General features: G+C 35.8%; 2 protein-coding genes and 2 long non-coding RNA genes across 4 annotated transcripts; 1 reads left to right on the top strand and 3 right to left on the bottom strand.

The window, feature by feature from the left end:
• Nucleotides 1-10,707: 10,707 nt before the first annotated feature.
• Nucleotides 10,708-11,335, bottom strand: LOC117784955. The gene is made up of 2 exons (XR_004617462.1): nt 11,229-11,335; nt 10,708-11,173 (listed from the first exon to the last, which is right to left on the bottom strand). It is a non-coding gene; the product is annotated as an uncharacterized LOC117784955 (long non-coding RNA).
• Nucleotides 11,336-11,658: 323 nt separating this feature from the next.
• Nucleotides 11,659-11,974, bottom strand: LOC117785325. Its single transcript, XR_004617502.1, has 2 exons — nt 11,870-11,974; nt 11,659-11,814 (listed from the first exon to the last, which is right to left on the bottom strand). It is a non-coding gene; the product is annotated as an uncharacterized LOC117785325 (long non-coding RNA).
• A 6,294-nt stretch (nt 11,975-18,268) lies between these two features.
• Nucleotides 18,269-19,415, top strand: LOC117783653 (glyceraldehyde-3-phosphate dehydrogenase). The gene has a single exon (XM_034621165.1). It carries the CDS (start codon nt 18,293-18,295, stop codon nt 19,352-19,354), a length of 1,062 nt encoding a protein of 353 aa, XP_034477056.1. The 5' UTR covers nt 18,269-18,292; the 3' UTR covers nt 19,355-19,415.
• On the bottom strand, nt 19,363-20,492 carry LOC117783655 (protein C1orf43 homolog). The gene is made up of 2 exons (XM_034621168.1): nt 19,897-20,492; nt 19,363-19,835 (listed from the first exon to the last, which is right to left on the bottom strand). The coding sequence occupies exons 1-2, from the start codon at nt 20,436-20,438 to the stop codon at nt 19,421-19,423; spliced, it is 957 nt and encodes a 318-aa protein (XP_034477059.1). The 5' UTR covers nt 20,439-20,492; the 3' UTR covers nt 19,363-19,420.
• Between the last annotated feature and the right edge of the window lie 39 nt (nt 20,493-20,531).

Below are 20,531 nucleotides of genomic sequence, written 5' to 3'. Positions count from 1 at the left end.
GGGGCTGCTTATCGCGTTGGCTTTTGACTCTCAGCTTACTGTTGGGTTATACTTAAAGTTTGTTGCTAGTTGATTACCATAATTAAATGCTCTTCTATGGCGCTTAATTACCGACTCTATAATTGAGCTCAGCACGCAATAAACGAGTGGGACTTGGAGTCAGTTTATTATGCTCAAAGTTTAACATTTAGCTTTGCCTTAAAGACGTAATAAAAACTTTTGATATATGATTACTAGTGTGAGAGTGTCTGTCAAACGAAGAAGGCCAACGAAAACTTTGAACCTTGAACAGCTGCCTATTGATTTTATAGCTTTCAAAACTATTTAAAGTCTTCGAGGCGCCCTCAAAACAACAGGCCCCCACCTTGGGATTTGCGTGCACCCAACGAAATGGGATACTCAACCACTTGGCAGTGGTTGCAGCTGTCACACTCCTCTGGCGCCATTGTCGGCCGCCTTGTTTCATTTCCGGTTTGTCAGCTCGAGCTCGAATTCGTTACAACATTTCACTTTTGCTTATCTATTTCTTGAGCTCGTATTATGATTAGAAACTTCTGGTGCTGCATTTCCGACAAACGGAAATTTTCCCTGATTTGGAAAAGAGAATTTTTATTTGTACTTGTTCAACTGGAAATTGTCAGATACTCGTTTATTTATCGTATGCTTTTTGTTTACACTCAAAAGTATGCTACAGTTTTAGGACTTTTGCTCAGCAGCCAGAATGCACATGGCGTATACTTAATGTTGGTGGCTGCCAACAATACTTGTTGTGGTAGTTAATTTGGCAAAGATTGCCAATATTTATTTAGTTCGGGTCTTTATGGTAGTGTTATTTTTATACTTTCTTTTCAACTTTCTCTTGCCTTTTCATTTTCAAGGCCATTGGAGCAAAAATACAAAGAGTTGCGACCTTTTTTATACACTTACTGGGGGTAATTTGTTTTTGTCATTTCTTGTGTAACTTGCATTAAAAATTCTTTGTTATCCGAATAGGTATTCTTAACGTTAAAATGACAAAATAAACAAAAATAGACTGGTCTTACGAACAGAACATCTTCAAAACATAATGGAAGTAAAAGTATAACAATTTGAAACAACTCTAATATAGTGTTTAAATAAAACAGTTATGAATTCCAAGAGTTTATTCCACTTATCTTTACCAATCTTTTTTTTTATATACCCCACACAAATTATTTCAACTGTGCGATATATATATATATATTTCTTAGAGATATTTACAGCTTTTATTTTAGAAACTTATGGAGTTCATATAAAATTCGTAAAATTCCAAATTTATTGTAGGAAGGCTAAGAGCGTATTTGAGCATCGTTGGAATATAAAAATTTCTATTTCTATATTCATTGCGGCAGACATTTTGCTATTTGCCATTTAGTTTTATTAGTCCTTGTGCCCAAAGCACTTGGCATATTAAAATTCATGCGAGCTGAGTATCAGCTTTAGTTGTGGCTGCGCGTTTGCGGTGGCTTAAAGTGAACTCATGATGAACGACATATGTGCCGTATATGTGCCGTAATGCGCTCGCTAATTGTCTGTGTAAGTGCTTTGGATTACAAATTCATGCTTTTCAGCAGAGAAATGTCATCAGATATGCAAAAAGGCCACACAATTAATATTACAAAAGCTTTCAAGTGCGCTTCAGGGTCATTAAAATAATTATTGACGAGTTCTCGACTCATTGTCAGCGTCATTTATTCAAATTATTTCCAGCTTAATGCCACATTACACATGCGACCCGTTGGCGTGTGTAAATGTGTGCGTGCGCATTTCTTTTGCTTCTCTAATGAGAATGTTTCTTTGACTATGCCCCTGGCATTCCGAATGCTCGATTTGTCAGTTGCCAGTGGCGAATAAAGTGCCAAAAACTGAAATTGAAACCGCAAAAATAAAAATAAGAAAAAAAAAACTAAAATAGGAAAAAAGTTCATTTGATTTTGTCGTGCAGCAAATGTTGACAAATTTTCATGGCACAGCGCACTTCCGGCCATGTCAAGCTACTTTCGGAAGCCGCTGACTTTGTTGCCGATAAACAAGCAAGTTGCTCTGACCTCGGGGGAAGCAGGCAGCTACGTTCCAATCTATACGCCGGACAGCGTCGAACCCGTTTTAATTGTAGCGATAGCATGAAACGATGATGTCGAGGGAAATGCCCAAAACGTGGCTCAAACAGCAACAGTCAGAGGGAAGGAAAGGAGAGGAGAGGAAAGGGTGGGTGCGAGTTGGGCAAATAACTCCTGGGGGGCTGTCCAGCGTTGATTTATGGTCGCAAATGCTACAAATAGTTGGCATTCCACTGCCTCCCAAGGCGCTGTCTGCAGGTCTTTATGTCTTTATCACTTTTGGGAGTTCACAGACACATAGCCTGTCACATGCAAATTAGTTGTGTGTATGGAAAAGGTCTCTTTAAAGTATATTTAAATATCCTATGCCATCCTGGCCTCGCTCACAATTTTGTTAGCTGTCACTTTTAATTGCATGTAGCAGTGATCTGAAGCAGACAAGGGCCAGGCTCAAGTGAAGGCACTCAGATGTCAAATGCCACAATCCGTGTGTCAATATGTGTTTAACCATAAGTAAGCAGACACAACCACCGATCTGTGTGTGTCCTGATTGTCCAAATTGTGAAGCCACATCGGCTTAGTTTATGGCTTTGGTTAAGTCAATGAAATGTACAATGAACAATAAACAATACCCACTATTGGCAGTAGTTTCCATCTTGGCTTTTACGTATATGTGTCTGTTTTCTTCGCCCCACTAAGACTACAAGTTGTTGTTGTTCTGCGGATGATTGCCTTGTTTATTGCCTTTTACTTAGCACTGAGCCTAGTTGCGGCTTTACGCTACTTCACAGCCCATAAGCCCCCTATTCAAGTAAAGCTAGGGCCACGCCCACCAAAGAGTCAAAACAAAATGCAGCTCATTAGCGCAGCAAGTGGCGCTGACAAATTTCAGCAACGCCCCGTTGCATGCAACATTTATAAATGGCCAACCATCAACGTGCTACATGAAAGGATAAAGAACAAACAACTTCAAGCGCAACAGCTGAAAAATAAGCTGGCAAAAAACCTGCAGACTTAAATTAATTCAATTTGCATTAATTTTGTCAGCTACCTTAAAAAATTGCTCTAAATTAAGGCAAAAAAAATATTCTTACAGAGCGAAAAAGCAATGGTTAGATTTGATCGCTTACTGCATATCCTGTAAATTTAATTGGAAATTGCTCTAAGGAATGACAGAAATATAATACTTAGTAATAAATTAAGCTAAAATCTGTTGCAAGGGAACTTTATCGAATTAAAACGGGAATACGTGGATTAAAAACTCCTTTACATTTTTTTCTTAACTCAATTAAATCTTTAACTCAATTTAACATCAAAAAATTCACTTTTCCCAAAATAAAATTATGAAAATTCTAAGATTGGTAGAGGTCCAGAGTTTTAATGGTACATTTCTACATACCCAAACCTACCCTTATTTACTAATATTTCTGCACTACAGGGTATAATATGGCAGGAAAAAGTAGAAAGCAGACAGCGATGCAGCCAAATGTAAATGAACTGCATTTAAAATGGAAGTAGCAATAGAGTCGTGGCCAAGAGGGGCAAAGAGCTGTAAGCCACGTGTAAATATTTTTTGAAAACGCAGACTTGTCAGCTACAAGCATACGGGACTCGGAAACCCTTAACTGGATGCTGACAACGCGACGTATGCGCAATATGCGCATAATTTTGCTGCATGCGCTCGAAATGCAGAACAAGTTAAGCTGTATTTTAAGCGATTTTCTAACAACTTTAAATTTTATGATAATATTTATGGAGCGTCAAGAAAGAATGCCACAGAAATGGCGAATTCGCTTGGCAATTCTCAGTTGTTGCTGGAAAGTTTTAAGCAAGTGTTGCATAATAATTGAAATTTTCATTTGAAAACTTTTGCAATTTGCAAGCAATAGATGAGCAGCAGTTTGGCCTGCAATTGAGCATAGTGCAAGTTGTAGGAAAAAAACTTGGAGGTGGTAAACAATGAAACTTGCTATCCAATCACAGCAGCTGCCTGTTTATAGAGTTAGACGCTCATTGACATTCACTTGTAGCACAGTTTTCAATAAAAAAATATTTCCAAAACTGTTTGTGTGTGTGTGTCTGAGTCTTATTGTTGTTTTTGTGCGTATTGCGAATGTTACATTGAGCACCAATTCCATTCAAATGACACGTAAACGTCGGTTCACTTGCAGTGCCTTGTCACAACATTTATACTTACACTAAGAGAAAAAGCGGGTGAATTTATTAAAAACAAAACGGCGAAAGCTTTAGAAAGAAAAGATTATTCGTATAAAATAAATCTATATCTTGTGTTGTTACCCCTTATATCTGTATACAGTAGGGTGCATCGATTTGTATTGGCCAAAAAAAATATAAAAATGGTAGCCCAATTTTGTACTCTACGGTCAATTCTAAGATGTCTTCACCAAGAAACCATAGTATTAATATCAATTCCTAGTCCCCGCCTTTTGAGTTAAAAAATTTATCTTTTATTTTAATTTTTGGCATGCATTATTAGCATATCTTTAGTATTTTTGGTATAAAAACTCCTGTTAGAACCAGGAATTCAAAATCAAAGACCAATTGTCATTAAAAATTTAATTATGTCCATGCAAGGAGTGAAAATACAAAATTTTTTAACTCTAAAATTGATTTTTCAACTATGGTTTCTTGGTGATAACATCTTAGAATTGACCGTAGATTACGAATTTGCCATTTTTAGCGTAAAAGTCAATGCACTTTATTAGTCAGAATGTTCAACACTAAATTTTTAAAAGTTGTTTGTAAATTATTTTATATTTTAATCACCCTAGATTTTCTCTCAGTGTAACCAACTCGAGAAGCAGCGTTAATTCAGTGGGTAAACAGTTGCCAATGCATGTGTGCGTGTGTGGAGGTGTGTTATTATTGCGAATTGCAGCTGCTGTTGAGTGCAGAGTTAAGTTTTGAATACGCTCAATGATTGCACATGCTCCCAGGTGAAAAGAGTGAGAGAGAGAGAGAGAGAGAGGTGCAGTCACACCCATTGTCACGCAGATTGCAAATCGATAGAGTCGACGGCAGTGCCACCTGACAAGTGTCCCAATAATTAGCTCTGTACGCGACGGGAAGTGTGGGTAATCAACTGCCAACATTCAAAGCGCAGCCACACACAATCAATACACGCCTTCACTTCTCTCATTCAATTTCCCCATCCTGGGTTCCCTGTCAACATTATGGTATACGGTGAGACCATTTTCATGCGCGATTTGGTAAATTGTTTTTGGCGCGGTGCGTAATTACAGTAGCTGAATATAACAACAACAAAGTCCATTCGTTTACGTGCAAGTGTTTTTATTTTTAATAACATTTAAGGGCCACGCCCTTGCCGCCTATTGATGTGCGTCGTCAAGTTGGCTAATAGCCAGCGATATTACATTTTATATGCATTAAAAGCCAACATGGAGAACAACACGAACAACACACACACACACACACACACACACACATGAAGTCATCAACATTATCAACATCATCATCGATGGCTTTTCTTCTTTGCATTGGCATTGGCACACTCGGCGTATGAGTAATCAAGCGCCCAGTGGTGTGCTGCATAAACATAAAACTGATGGATATGTACATAGCATAATATATGTACATGTTTATATGACTCAAATTGGTAAATATTACGAGAGAGAGAGAGAAAGAGAGAGTGTGTGAGTGAATTGATGTTAATAACAATTTATTAATTTCTTTATTTATATTCATGCAGTCATTGCCTTCGCTTTTGTTTTCGCTTAAATTTACAATAACAAATTTGTGTATATTTTAATAAACAATTAATAAAATTATGCGCTATTTGTCGAGAGTTATTTTTGTGTTGACCATAAATCAAAGGAAATCAAACATAAGTAAAAAATGTGAGGTGAATGAGACTACAAAGAATCTTAGATAAAGTAGCTCTTCAAATACTCTACGAATTGGTTTATACAAATTAATACAGCGACAATTTAAATTTGATTCTGAGACCTTTCATTTTTTTGTAAAATATCATGTCAAAATTAAGAAATATTTTGACTTATAAAGTTGCTAGGTTAGAGACTTGAGCAACTTTGAACTGTCATAACTTTGTCAATACCCCACCGATTTTCAAGCGGAATGTCATTTTGATCATGGTTTGTCCTCTAAATTTATTCTGCATTCAAATTTTGTTCATTTAGAAAAATTAATTATTTTCGACCAAGATTCGATTTGGATGGTAAGGGGGGACCCTATGAAATTTTGAAAATTCAAAATTTTAAATCTCAAGTTTTCACTTTTAATCAACTTCTTATATCGTAATAAGTATAAAACAACATTTAAAATTTGATTCTGAGACCTTTCATTTTTTTGTAAAAAATCATGACAAAATTAAGAAATATTTTGACTTATAAAGTTGCTAGGTTAGAGACTTGAGCAACTTTGAACTGTCATAACTTTGTCAATACCCAACCGATTTTCAAGCGGAATGTCATTTTGATCATTGTTTGTCCTCTAAATTTATTCTGTGTTCAAATTTTGTTCATTTAGAAAAATTAATTATTTTCGACCAAGATTCGATTTGGATGGTAAGGGGGGACCCTATGAAATTTTGAAAATTCAAAATTTTAAATCTCAGGTTTCCACTTTTAATCAACTTCTTATATCGTAATAAGTATAAAACAACATTTAAAATTTGATTCTGAGACCTTTCATTTTTTTGTAAAAAATCATGTCAAAATCAAGAAATATTTTGACTTGTAAAGTTGTAAAGAGGCTTGAGCAGCTTCGAACTATCATAACTTTGCCAAAACCCAACCGATTTTCAAGCGGAATGTCATTTTGATCATGGTTTGTCTTCTAAATTTATTCTGTATTCAAATTTTGTTAATTTAGAAAAATTAATTATTTTCGACCAAAATTCGATTTGGATGGTAAGGGGGGACCCTATGAAATTTTGAAAATTCAAGATTTAAAATCTCAAGTTTCCACTTTTAATCAACTTCTTATATCGTAATAAGTATAAAACAACATTTAAAATTTGATTCTAAGACCTTTCATTTTTTTGTAAAAAATCATGTCAAAATTAAGAAATATTTTGACTTGTAAAGTTGCTAGGTCAGAGGCTTGAGCAACTTTGAACTGTCATAACACTGGAAAAACTTTACAGATTTTCAAGCGGAATGTCAATTTGATCACTGTTTTGCATCTTAATTTATTCTGCATTTAAATTTAATTAAATTCGTTCAAAAATTTTTTTTCCTAAGATTCAGATATTTACTTTGATGTCATAATTATTATAAAACGACACCTTTTATCATTTTAAAATGTTTTAAAATTGATTTGGTGTACCGTAACTTACCAATACTAATACCGAAACCGAAAGAAGAATACTGAAAAAGAACCTTTTACCGAAATAGTTGTTTCGGAACGTACCGGAACCGCAACCGTAACCTTTATTGGTTTTAACTAGATTCTTTGGTTTTCTCCTGTATCAATATTTTAAAATGTACATCATTTCATATGGTATAGGCTTATACTACAGACCATGTATATAAATGTACTTCATTACCATCTCATTACTGCATTACATCTCATTTCAAAATTGTAATACTCACGTAAAGAGTTTTAAAAATTTTATGAAATATTTTCATAGCTGGCTGTGTATTTTATGAAGATTAAATGCTATCTGACTAATAAATTCGTGGCTATATCTGCCCATTATTTTATGTGGCAATATCCTGAATATTCACTTTTCACCTATCACGCTCTTCATCCTCTCTAGCCTCAAGGCTCATCATTCATTTCAGAGGCAGCAATTTGTTTTCAGCGAATTCCATTTGCTATTTAAAGCCACAGTCAAAGTTTTTGCTTTGTTTTCGGCTCAATTTCAATAGCCAATTAAGAGCTTAAGCTTCCCTTCCATTCCTTTTGCCAGTTGCCCCACGCTAATGTGTTGCGAAAAGATTCATAAAATATGCCCGGACAGGAAAGGCAGCTGGCACAATTCTCGTTGTCCTGTTGTCCAACAAGGAATCCTCCAGCTCTTTGTTTGTACACAGTTCTATGCATGATTCCCTGCTTTTCATTTTCCAGCTGTTTGTTTGTGGATTATGTGGAATTTTGTTGTTGTTATGTCTTTTCTCCTCTCCACAGCCTCATTCACTTCAACTTTATCTTCTGCTTTTAGTTTTAGTTTTTGCGAACAGAGATTTGTTTCAACAACAGAATGCGGTTTCCCAAAACAAAAAACCGACGAGAAAATCTTTGTTGAAAAGTTGCTTGTGTGTGTTGGGATTTGTTGAGTAGATTTCCACGCTCATTTTTCCGAGCTCTTCACTTCATTTTAATAAGCATAATGTAAGAGTTCAGTCTAATTATGTTTAATCCAGGTTGTGCCAACTTTTCCCTATGCTTTGCATGTCAATTAATAATTTTTAATTGAATTTGAAAAGCACTTAAAGTATTTTGTAATTAAAAAAAAAATCAAGAACCACTAATTCTAATCAAAATATTGTTGCCACAATAGAGAGTGTTGCATATTTTATACTAAATTCCTAAATATTTCATTTAAACAACTCGCACTAAGCTCATGTTAACATTTTTGTAGTAAATTTACATACTCTCAAAACAATAACATTTTTGTGGTTCGCAAATTTTATTGCAGTCAACCAGTTAAGTCAAGCTACATAGAAAGAAGTTGACTAGCAAATACCCTTTAATGATAAAAATACAAGTATAATAATATAGCTTAAAGTTATATAATATGAGATAATAGACAGACTAAGAGATTGATGGAAAATGGGAGAATTAATTTATCCATCTCTCTATTATATTTGTAAAATATATAAAGATGGATAAACTAATTTAAAATAAATAATATTTAATTAAAATAGAGATAGAAAAATAAATTTATAGATATTTAAGAAAGAGAGAATTTCGAAATGATAGAAACATATGTAAAGATTTCAATGATTTCCAAAATATACAAAACGATTTGATTTATTAAAAAAAAAGTTTCTTAATTAATTAATGGTAGACACATTTCGTTACATGAAATGCTAAATAAAGGACCTTGTCCTTCATTTACACACACTGAATATACACACACACTTGCGCACAGACAGAAATAAAATTGCAATTAAAATTGGTCTGCATTAAGGATTCATGAGGCAAAAGTTGATTGGCCTTGACATACGAACATTGTCAACGTGAGGAATTGCAACTCAATTAGGCTATCAAATATTGATTTGGGGGCGTATCTACGCCTATTTTTAGAGCAGTAAGACTCAGCGAGAGAAAGAACAAGAGAGAAAGACCGAGGAAAAGGATAAAGGGACAAGGGATGTGCAGAAATATTTACATAATTTGCTTATGCATTTGTATCTGCATCTGAAAGTGTATCTGCTGGATACCTAAGAGTAACTGTATCAACAACCTCGTGCCACACTGCCAGTTATTTAAATCAAACTCAAAAGCGCTTTGTTGTCGTTTGTTGTTGTTGCTGCAGCATATTTACATTAATATGTGTATTTTTAGCTCTTGTTGTTGCACAATGCTAACATAAACAAAGACAAGGACAAAACGCAGTCAAGGTGGCTTAGCTGAGGATGAGGATGCGGCTGAGTGGAATGGGGTGGGATGAGTGGAATGGGGTGGAATGGGATGGAATGAGTGGTGCTTTCCAAACAAAAATATCTCGCTTAATCGCGCATTACGTGGCATGTTGTGGTTGCTCTTGTGGTGCTGTAACCACACTGATAAAAAAATGTTCTAAAATCAAGATGTTGGTGCCAAAACTAAAAATTTTGGTCCAAAACACATCTAGGTTTTAGGATCATTTCAGAGAAGACCAAGTTCTCATTTTAAGAATAAATGTTCTTGAAACTAAAATCAAAAAATTAAAAAATTAAAAAATTTAAAATGATTTTTAATTGTTTAATTTTTGTTTCTTATTTTGATTCATATAGATTTTATTTTGTGTTGGTAAGTTTCGAGCCGGGACCTACTGCTTCATGGCTGAAGCGGTTTCTCAAAGCAGCGGTTTCTCAAGCAAATGTTCTTATTTAAAGAACAAAATATTTAAGATGAATGTTCTTGATTATAGAAGTTGGTTTTTTTCAGTGCAAGGACAGGGACAGACAATTGCAATATGCAGAAGGTTATTTAGATTAAACACACAAAAAGTAACGAAAATAAGGGCACAGTCAGCAGCTAAAAAATTGCATTTGGCATCGCACATTCGACTGATAAAACCAACCAAAAGTATTAAACTGAAGCAAGCAAATGTTATTTAGCCTTGACTACACGTTACTAGTACTACAACAATGTTGAAAACAACTTTATAAACTGCACGACAAACTTGAAAATGGCAATACAACTGGGAGTTTTGGGCTCGCTTCGTTGATGTCTACATTTTGCTGTTATTTATCACCTCTTGCACTTTGGTCACGCAAAGTCAGCAGTCGTGCCATGTCGCCGCCTATCTCAGCTCCCAGTTCACAGTCTGTGCCATCAGTTGTTGCCCCTCCAACCACTTTCACTTCCACTTGACTTCACTTTGCATGTGGGCAGCCATTGTCGTCTCCGTGCCTTGTGCACGTGCTCATAAACAATTATTTATACACAAAAATATAAAGAAAACAAAAAAACGTTCAAATGTAAACTATATATTTAAGTCGCGGACAAATGCGGGTTCTCCACGGGCAAATGATAAGGCACTGAAAATGTCATGGCATAAATTCTGAACAGCACAAAATTTTGCATTTGTTGTTAACTTCATTTTAATATACACATACAGTTCCATATACACTTGCCAATGATATTTTCATACTTGATATAAATGAATAATTTCTGTTTTTTTTTTCAAATTTATTATTGTCTTATACCAGTATGTTTCGAAAATATAAACCAACTAAAAACCCATAAACTTTTGGTTGATTTTTTGTTCGTTTACATTTCTAGAACACTCCGGATAGACAATTTTCAGTTATTAATGGAATTAATATCTATAAACACCACTTTTATTCAGTAAAGGAACTGGTTGTGCTTAACCTCCAAATCCATAATAGTAATGGCCTCCACCTCCTGATACTGTGTGAGAACTGTGATGTTCATGTCTAAGTAATACTCGAATTCGTAATTATAAGTTTCCAAATTGAGTTTTAGACTTACTTTGGATAGGCAATTGCTATCTGCATCATTAAGAATAGAAATCCCTTTAATAACAGACTCCAAAACATTTTATGTTGGACTATCGACTTTGTCATCTCAATTGTAACTGATCAGCATTATATTGGGATTGTGCATTAAATATATACAATTTCTTGTTTACCCGTTTATGTACTGATAAGTGGTGTCGTCTTTTACATAGCTGATAACCTTTAAAGGAAAACGCTGGAAATTTCCTTTGTCAATAGAAACTTCAAGCTGTCATAACTTTATAAAATCTCAGTCGATTTCCTTGTGGAATATAAATTTTATCATTACTTGGCCTCTAATTTGATTCAGCATTAAAAGTGGAAAATTAATTTTTTATCTTTTACTGACTATTTTTTCATACTTTCCCCTTAACTCATTTTTAAAAACTAAAAGCTGTCATCTCTGTTTTTTTTTCAAAATAATTATTATATTATATTATATTATTAATATATATAAAAAAAATTGACTTCAATCCAGTAAAGGAACTGGCTGTGATTAACCTCCAGGTCCATACCACCTAACCCCATAACTTTGGCCGGTGTGATGATAATATCCATATCTAAATAATAATTGAATTCGTAATTTTAAATTTCCAAAATTTTAGACTTACTTACTGTGGAAAGGCATTAGTTATCTGCATCACCACGAAAAGAAATCCCAATAATAACAGACTCCACAGCATTGTTTGTTACTCTGTCGACATTGTCATTTAAATTGTAACTGATCCGCTTTATATTGAGATTGTGCATAAAATATATGCAAATACTGGATTTCCCGTTTATGTACTGATAAGTGTTGTCATCATTAACATATTTGATAACCTTTAAAAGCGATCGCTGGAAATTCCACTGTCAATACAAATAAATTGACGGCTGACACATTAACTTTAAAATAGACTTTATAAAGTAATAATGTGAGAATGCTTGGAAAAATACAAAGCTTAATTTTCGTGGAAATGATATTTAACTAGTTTAACACAATTATTTTCTTGACGATTAATCGATTTTCATTAAAAATTTACAACTTGAATCTTTGTCAAATATTAAGCGATTTATGTGGCCTCTATTTTAATTCTGCATTAAATTTGGAAATGAATCAATAAAATTTAGAGTACTTACTCTGTGGGAACTAGAGCAGCCAAATTTCAAACACTGGCTTTCAAGAAGCCTACAGACGGACATCGGTGTTTTTAAACGATTTTATTCAAGAAGTACTACGTGACTCTTACCCCAACTAGTCTTTAAAACTGAACCAATCACTCCGCACCAGTTGTCGGAACATGAAATTAGCTTCATAATTCATTCCGTCTGTCAGTCGGTTGTGCTTTTGTTCAACTTCTTTACAATAATTTCGACAAAATTTAAAAAGTTTTGAATTCCTTTCAGACTTTGTACCCAATTGTAATTTAACACACAGACACACGCACACTCACAACACACCCACATACACACAATACACAATACAAGCAAATTGCGTCAAGTGTCCGCGGCCTTGCCACCTTGGTGGTATTTTCTTTTTTCCGCGGCTTTCAAGTTGACAGCTGCCCCCAAAAAAAAAAGTTTCAAATGAGCAGCGAGCTATCTTCTTTCATTCTTTTTTTGGTTCATTTCTAATTTTTTGGCCTGATAATATTTAAATAATAAATGAGTTTTTGACAGCCGGGCAACTGTTCAGAGTTTGGGACTTGTTTGGGTCAATCATTTGTGCGTCCTTTTCTTTATCATTTTTTTTTTTATTTTCTTGCCGAGTTGTTTATTCGCTCAATATTGTCGGGAATTGAATAAATCACTTTAACTTCTCAGATGCAGCTCATTACATGTTGTTATTGTTGCTGTTGTTGTTGTCGCTGCTTCTCTGTGTGTTCGAATATGTGTTGGTTTTACTGTTTTTCAACGTCATTTCCTCAGTGCGGCCATTTTTCAAGCGATGTTGCTGCTGCGGCTTCCGTTTCCGTGCAACGTCTGCTCAATATTGTTGTTGCCTGCGAAGCAGCAACTGTTTGTGGTTCTTGTTGCTGCTGCTGTTGACATTATTGTTGCTGTTGTCAGTGGCGTGCAAATGTAATTGGTTTAGCTGACAGTTTAACTCAGCGTTCAACATTTTGTTGCTGCACTCGAACAGTAATGAAATTTCATGACATTTGGCTCTTATGACATTACGTATACGCAGCGTTATATAGTTTACCCTTGGCGCATTCACGTAATGTGCCACATTTATCGAACTGCAATGCCATGACTTCAAATTCACATGATTCGAGTACCGAACAGTTACTCATACTAAGTGCTATATAGTATAAACCATTACGTTGTACATATATCAATGTAATGGCTGCGGTTGCTTCACCTCAAGTTAAATTAATTGTTATTTTCCTTATTGCAATTCAATTTTAAGCAATTTCTCAGATGACCAGCTCCATAAATAAGCAAAGTATCCACCTGCTAATTGCCACACTCCTGTGAATATCCTGTGAATAGCCTTTTGTAGCAGCTTTAAATTTGTTTATTGCGAAACCCTTTTCATAAGCTGACAACTTGGCAAAGTTTGTAAAAGGTAAAATTACCTTTGAAATTGATTATATCATGACATAAAATGCTATAGCACACTTTACTCAAGCTAACACTGTGTGTGGGTGTGTGGGTATGTGGGTGTGTGGGTGCATTTCTCTCTTTTCTTACTCAAACTAAAGTCATTGATTTGGCAGACAAAAACTTGTGTCTGTTATAATACTCTGCAAACAAAAAGAAAGAGTGTAATACGTTTTTGTGAAAGATGTTTCTGAGTCTAATCTCTGAGTATTTTACATTAGAGCTAGACAAATAATTATAACGAACTGTAGTATTCTATTAACAGAGTCTAACCCTTTTAATGAAGCTAACGATTTTATTTATGCTACTTTCAGCTACTTAGAATAAAGGTTACTTGTATGCCATTCAGTAGTTAGAAGTCTACATTAAAGTTATTTTTTATTATAAAATTTACATTACTATTTTTTATTTTTAAAAACTCATATTTTTCATTGCATCGGAATTGTAGTCGTGACCAGCACAATAAATAAAGATAAACAAGTCAAATAAATAAATAAATGACACCCAAATGCAAAAGAAATAATAAAGATAGAAAAAAATTTTACATTTCTATAAATTGAAGTTTTCGTTTAAAAAAAATGAAAAAATGCAATATAAAATATTTTGTACACATGATTATTATTATTCACAGGATATCCACTAGTCTTTTACTACCGAGTTGTTTGTTTTTAGTACCATTTTGTCTGCATTGCTCGTAAAATGAATGCCAGTTTCTGTTCCTTGTGGCAAAGAAGGCTATGCAAAGCATTTGTATGGAAATGTGGCCAAAGAATTGGCTAGGACTCAGTAAGTGGGTCGCCAGTTGTATAGCCTTTGATTTAATTTCGTAACCATGCTCAATGCCTACAGTTGAGCGCACAATTAGCTGTCAGTTGAAGACTCGACTCTCTGGATGCAGTTGCTCCCTTGTTTACCAGCATTGTTCCAACTGCAGCGAGCGCTTGTGTCTGACAATTCAATTTGTAGTCTGAATCTGCGTTTCCATCTCTGTCTCAATTTCCATCTGCAGCTCAAGGCTGCGTTTGAATTTTTTGGCAAACTGCAAATAATTGATGCCGCCTGATGTGGCACAGCATGCCAGATGCTGCTGCTGCTTTTGTTGTTGTTGCTGCTGCTGCTGCTGTTGTTGTTGCCGTTGCATTATGCATTGACTATACAGCATATTATCGTAATCGTAATCGTAATCGCAATCATGTGCAACGATCTTAACTTGAACAAACTATATCACATACTCTGCAAAATGTGTGGAATGTGGAAAATATATACTTATAAATTTATATATTTCAGCTTGTTACGATTATGGCCCTGACTTCCTGTCGACAGCTGCTAATATTGTTGCCACTCGCTTGCCAAAAACAATTTGCAATTGTCAAAGGATATTACATATTTTGCTGACAACTTAAATATCAACGCAATTCTCTTTATTTACTTGCTGCTGCCATTTGGCTTATGTGCATTGGCCATGGCTTTAATGTTATTGGCTTTTAAAGTGCCACTATTTATGCGCTCACTTATTTATGTTGCCCCAACAAGTGGCACATAAATATATTGTTAAGAGCCCCTTGAGTCACATTTAATGATAAGCAAATGCGTGATTCTGTATTCTAGCGGCTATCAGCTTAAATTGTTAGAAACTGGATTGGAAAATAATTTGAAACAAATTTAACTCTATAAGAATAAGTTATATTTTATTTTAATGAAATATCTTTAATGCTAAATGTTACTGACAAAAACAAATAAATATTTTAAATAATCTCCTATAGCTTCATATCTTTTCCTTTCTTTGTCAGACGAATAATTTTGAAGGGTTTGTTATATATTAATTAGAGATATATACCGAAAAAATCCTATATTATTGAATAAAGTGGTGTAATTATTTTTAAAAATTAAGTAAAAAAAAATATTGAGATAGAGAACGATATCTCTTAGTCGAGCACTCTCGAAAAACGCCAGTTTTCTTGCTCATATCTAAAAGTTCAATTTAATATCAAGACTATAAACAGTGAAACACTTAAATTGAACAGAAATTATAGCACTAATAATCAAATTATTATCAATTTTATTTTTATCAGTCGGCAAAGAATATGTATTAAAGCTAGAAACTTTTTCCGTTACATTTAATAGTTTCAAACTTATTACAATTTTTAATGTGCAGCTTATTGTCATCGTTAGGACTGCAACTTTACTTACAACTTTCGAGGAAACGTAAAAAGTTGCTTGAATTTAACCTTGGCATTAGCTCCAACGCTTTATTTCAGAATTTCGAATGCAAAACTTTATATTTTCATTTCAGTTTCAGTTTTAAAGTTTTGACCATAAATTTCAACAGCACGAAACAAACAAACAGCAAAGCAGCAAAGGCAAGAAAACAACAACAACAAAGTCGCATGACAGTTGCAATGAATTTCCGTTTCCGTTTTGGATTGAGACAGCTAGATGGAGTTGCAGACTCTTCGAAACGACTCGAATCGACATGTTTTGACTCGTCTGTTGACAGCGTTTTCAATTTCCATTTAGTTAAGGTTTATGATCAGCAGCAGACCCAAAAAGATGCAAAGATGAAATAGAATACGATTTCAATATACAAATAAGTATGAATATAATATGCAAAACTCCACACGGCATCTGACTCCAAACAATTTCGTAATCAGCGTCCCCATTTGCCTGGTCCGGGTCAGAACTCACCACACAGCCAGGACACGGCCAGGAGAGCAACAGTTAAGTGAGAGAGACAGACAGAACAGGCAGAACGAGAGAGAGAGAGTGTGCATTGAGCTGTGTGGGCGTCGCGTCGTTTTTTTCCCGATTCGTTAGCAACATGTTGCCTAAACATTGAAATGTTGCGCACATTTCGAATTGCTTCAAAAGGTTGACAATCTATGTAAGTACTTAAATTGGAAGCTTCCATTTACAAATATCAAATGGAGCACGCAAAACTTCAATTTAAATGTTTGAGGACAAGGAGTCATAAGAGTATAAGAAAAGTGTTTTGAGTACCCAACCCACTCTTACCCACTTTCTTACCTTTTAACCCCAGGGAATGGTATAAAAAAAAATGCTGTACTTTGAGCCATCAGCTATGCATGGCAAGACAGGGAACGGGAAAACAGGAAACAGACAAAGGTGAGTAATGATGCCCTGGGTACAGACGCAGCTGATTTCGAGTGTTGTGTTGTGATGTGTTGTGTTGCTGTGTGTTGTTGTTCTGCGTCCTGTGGATTCGCATTTGCATTTTGTTGGAATACTTAGCCCATGACTTGCCAGCCAGCCAGCCTGCCTGCCAGCCAGCTGGCCGCAGTCGATTGATTTATAAGCAATAAAACCAACCAGCCAACAATGCTCCACTACGATGGCTCAGCACAAAAATTTTGGCAAATGCTGCTTTGATTACGCCGGCAACGACTATCAAATACCCTACTGCCAATTTGTCTCCAATTGTTTTGAGACTCTCCCTCTCTCTTTCTCCCCCTTTAGCAATTTTACTTTAAATATTTTACACAACTTTTAGTCAGTGTTGTATCCATATGTCTATGTCAGCTAATGTACCCCCTATTTGCAATTTATTCAAATCATTTTTACATTTTCCCTTTTGCCTGCTAGTTAATTTTGCGTAGGCTGCTGCAACAACAACAACAACAGCAACAATCTAGAAACTCCGCCTGTGAAGCTTTTACGACTTGCAGCTTGATTTGTGTTTCTAGTGGCTCTGACCTGCATACCCTAAAGAGCTATATAACCCCTTTTATTTAGTAATAATTTCTACCAACGGAAAGAATTTAATTGTAAGGAAAAAAAATTTGGTTAATTTTATAGTCTTCTCTTTTATAATTTTTAAACTCATGTGTTTATTCGCACACATATTAATTTTAATTTATATGCTCACATGTAATAATACATAAATAATAAGTATTATAACGTGTATGTCTAACATTGTATTACCAGGCATAAAATAAAATTTTTAAGCTTTTCAGTTATAGCATACATTTCAAATTTAACATTATATAATTAAATTCTAATTTTAATATTACTTTCTAAGTTTATTATATTTTGAATAACTTCTGTAGAATGATTTTGGTCGAAACATTAATGCAACGAGCTCGTTCTATCTATGTATTATTTTATATAAATATTAATTATATAATTATATTATGAATGAGAAAGAAATCATTTACCTAACTTTAAAATAAATATTCCCCATCTTGACTTAGTTTGCTTTGCCTCTTCGCATTCTGATCTTTCAAAAATCTTGTATTAAAATGTATTTTAAATCAAAAGTTGAATTGAAAGATTAAAAAAATTATTTTTAAAATTCGTATTTTCGTTATATATGCCATTTTTCAGATTTGTGAACACGTGAACCGTAGTTATCACGAAATTTAATCAAGATTTTATTGTAAGTAATATAATTAGTTTACAGAAGTCGCGTTGTTTAGCTAAAAAGTGTGTGTGAGCATGTCTGGAATCGGTATTAATGGCTTTGGGCGCATTGGACGCATCTTTTTACGCGAGGCCATCAGGCGAAAGGACGTTCAGGTGGTGGCAATCAATGATCCAGCCATGGATGCCAAGTATATGGCTTATATGCTGCGCTATGACTCCACGCATGGCATCTTCAACAAGAAGATATCGCTCGAAGGCGACAAGTTGCTGATAAACGGCAAGAAGATTCAGGTGTCCAATGAGACGGATCCCAAGAAACTCTGCTGGAAAGAGAAGTGCGTGCATACGGTCGTCGAATGCACAGGAAAATTTACCACCATCAAGGCTTGTCAGGATCATCTGGATGCAGGTGCTAAGAAGGTGGTTATATCGGCACCCTCCGCCGATGCGCCTATGTTCGTTTGTGGGGTTAATCTGGACAAATACAAACCAGAGATGCAGGTCATATCGAACGCCTCTTGTACCACCAACTGTCTCGCTCCAGTTGCAAAGGTTATTCATGAGAATTTCGAAATCATAGAGGGTCTCATGACGACAGTTCACGCCTGCACTGCCTCACAAATGATTCTCGATGCTCCTAGCAAGAAAGTTTGGCGCGATGGGCGCAGCGGCATGATCAATATTATACCAGCCAGTACAGGTGCTGCCAAAGCTGTTGGCAAGGTTATACCGGATTTAAATGGTAAACTGACGGGCATGGCTTTCCGTGTGCCCGTGCCGAATGTTTCTGTGGTGGATCTGACTTGTCGTCTAGGCTGTGGTGCCAAAATGGATCAAATCAAAGAGGTTATCAAGGACGCCTCCAAGGATGATATGAAGGGTATATTGGGCTACACTGAGGACGACATTGTCTCATCGGACATCAACGGTTCGCACTATGCATCAGTTTTTGATGCCAAAGCATGTATAGCGCTCAATGATAACTTTGTTAAACTGATATGCTGGTACGATAACGAGACGGGATACTCCTGTCGCCTATTAGATCTAGTGATTTTCTCCCAAATGATGGACAAGTGTTCCGAAGATGAAAAGAAGAGGAAGGCTGAAAAAGAGTCTAAGGATAAATGTAAATAGAGGAGACGTTCTGCTAAAGTAAATTAATTTAGATTTCAATAAAATACTTAAATACAAGAAGTAACCTTATACTACACTAGAGTTGCGTTGAAATTGAACAGAAGAGATGCTCATGATCTCGTTGTCAGTATTAGTATTATTGGCGACATTATCGCCGCCTTGTTGTTGATCCGTTGCATCGACCACAATGTCATCCAACGTGGGTGTCTTTATACGATTGCGTATGATGAGATCTCGCTCGGCGGGTGCTTGTAAATGCAGAGGATTTGTAGCTAGCTCCGCGGACACTAGCTCGTCACCCTGTAGACCCAGCGTCATGTTCACTTTGGCATGTTGACCAGCTGTCAACTCGCTGCTGGGTGGCTCAACTGCCGGAGGCGGCCGTAGGCGTGCGGGATCCAGAAGCGAGTGCATTTTCTGCTTGCGAGGCGTGCGCGCTGGTGACGCCTTCCTTGAATTATAGTTCTTTAGCTGCTTGGCACTATAAAAAAGAAAGAGAATGAAGATTACATGCATATCATTATATCTAACTGTATACTCACGCTTCCAGCAGCTTCAGCAGCAGATGATGGTAAGCCTCGTACTCATCCTTACCAAACTCATTTGGATCGTGCCGCGCGTGCTCGTATGTATCACAGAACTGATGTATTTTTCGCTGCCCAGTTCCATGAAGTGTGACCGATAGCGTAGTTAGCAGAAAGGCGCGTAAACTCTCGTGTGCATGACGAGTGCTTCCATCAGCACGTGCAATTTCCGACTCCAGCAATTTGACATCGTCCACGGCTTTCATGCGATAATGGTAGGGCGGCAGATGCGACTCAAGCTCCGGCTGCACAATATACTTGTCCGTATCAGTCCACAGCAGCATCGGTTCCTGTGCTATTTTCTGTATGCAATCCAATCTACGCTCGATCTCACGGCGGAGTCCCTTCTTTGCATCCGTTCCCACAGGGACGTGCGGACCGCGGCGACTACGCAGTGTAAATCGCATTATCTGTCGCTTGGCAAAGATGAAGAGCATCACACAGGTCAGCACACCGCCGCCAATTATGATGATTATCATAACACCCGAAAGCTGCTCCATCTTTCTGTTTTTTTTAACAGAACTCTTGTATTAGAAATTCTTTGTTTTGCTTAGTTTTATAGTTCACAATAAACCGATTCACTATCGATGTAT

This window comes from Drosophila innubila (assembly GCF_004354385.1).
Source record: "Drosophila innubila isolate TH190305 chromosome 2R unlocalized genomic scaffold, UK_Dinn_1.0 1_C_2R, whole genome shotgun sequence".
NCBI classification, from domain to species: Eukaryota; Metazoa; Arthropoda; class Insecta; order Diptera; family Drosophilidae; genus Drosophila; species Drosophila innubila.
This window is presented reverse-complemented; position numbering and strand designations above follow the sequence as displayed.

What these genes read in the sequence shown, in the direction of transcription:
- LOC117783653 (XM_034621165.1), top strand. Translation starts at nt 18,293, where the DNA reads ATGTCTGGAATCGGTATTAATGGCTTTGGGCGCATTGGACGCATCTTT.
- LOC117783655 (XM_034621168.1), bottom strand. Translation starts at nt 20,438, where the DNA reads ATGGAGCAGCTTTCGGGTGTTATGATAATCATCATAATTGGCGGCGGT. An exon ending in CTGCTGAAGCTGCTGGAAGC is followed by an intron (nt 19,836 to 19,896) that starts GTGAGTATACAG and finishes TCTTTTTTATAG; the next exon opens with TGCCAAGCAGCTAAAGAACT.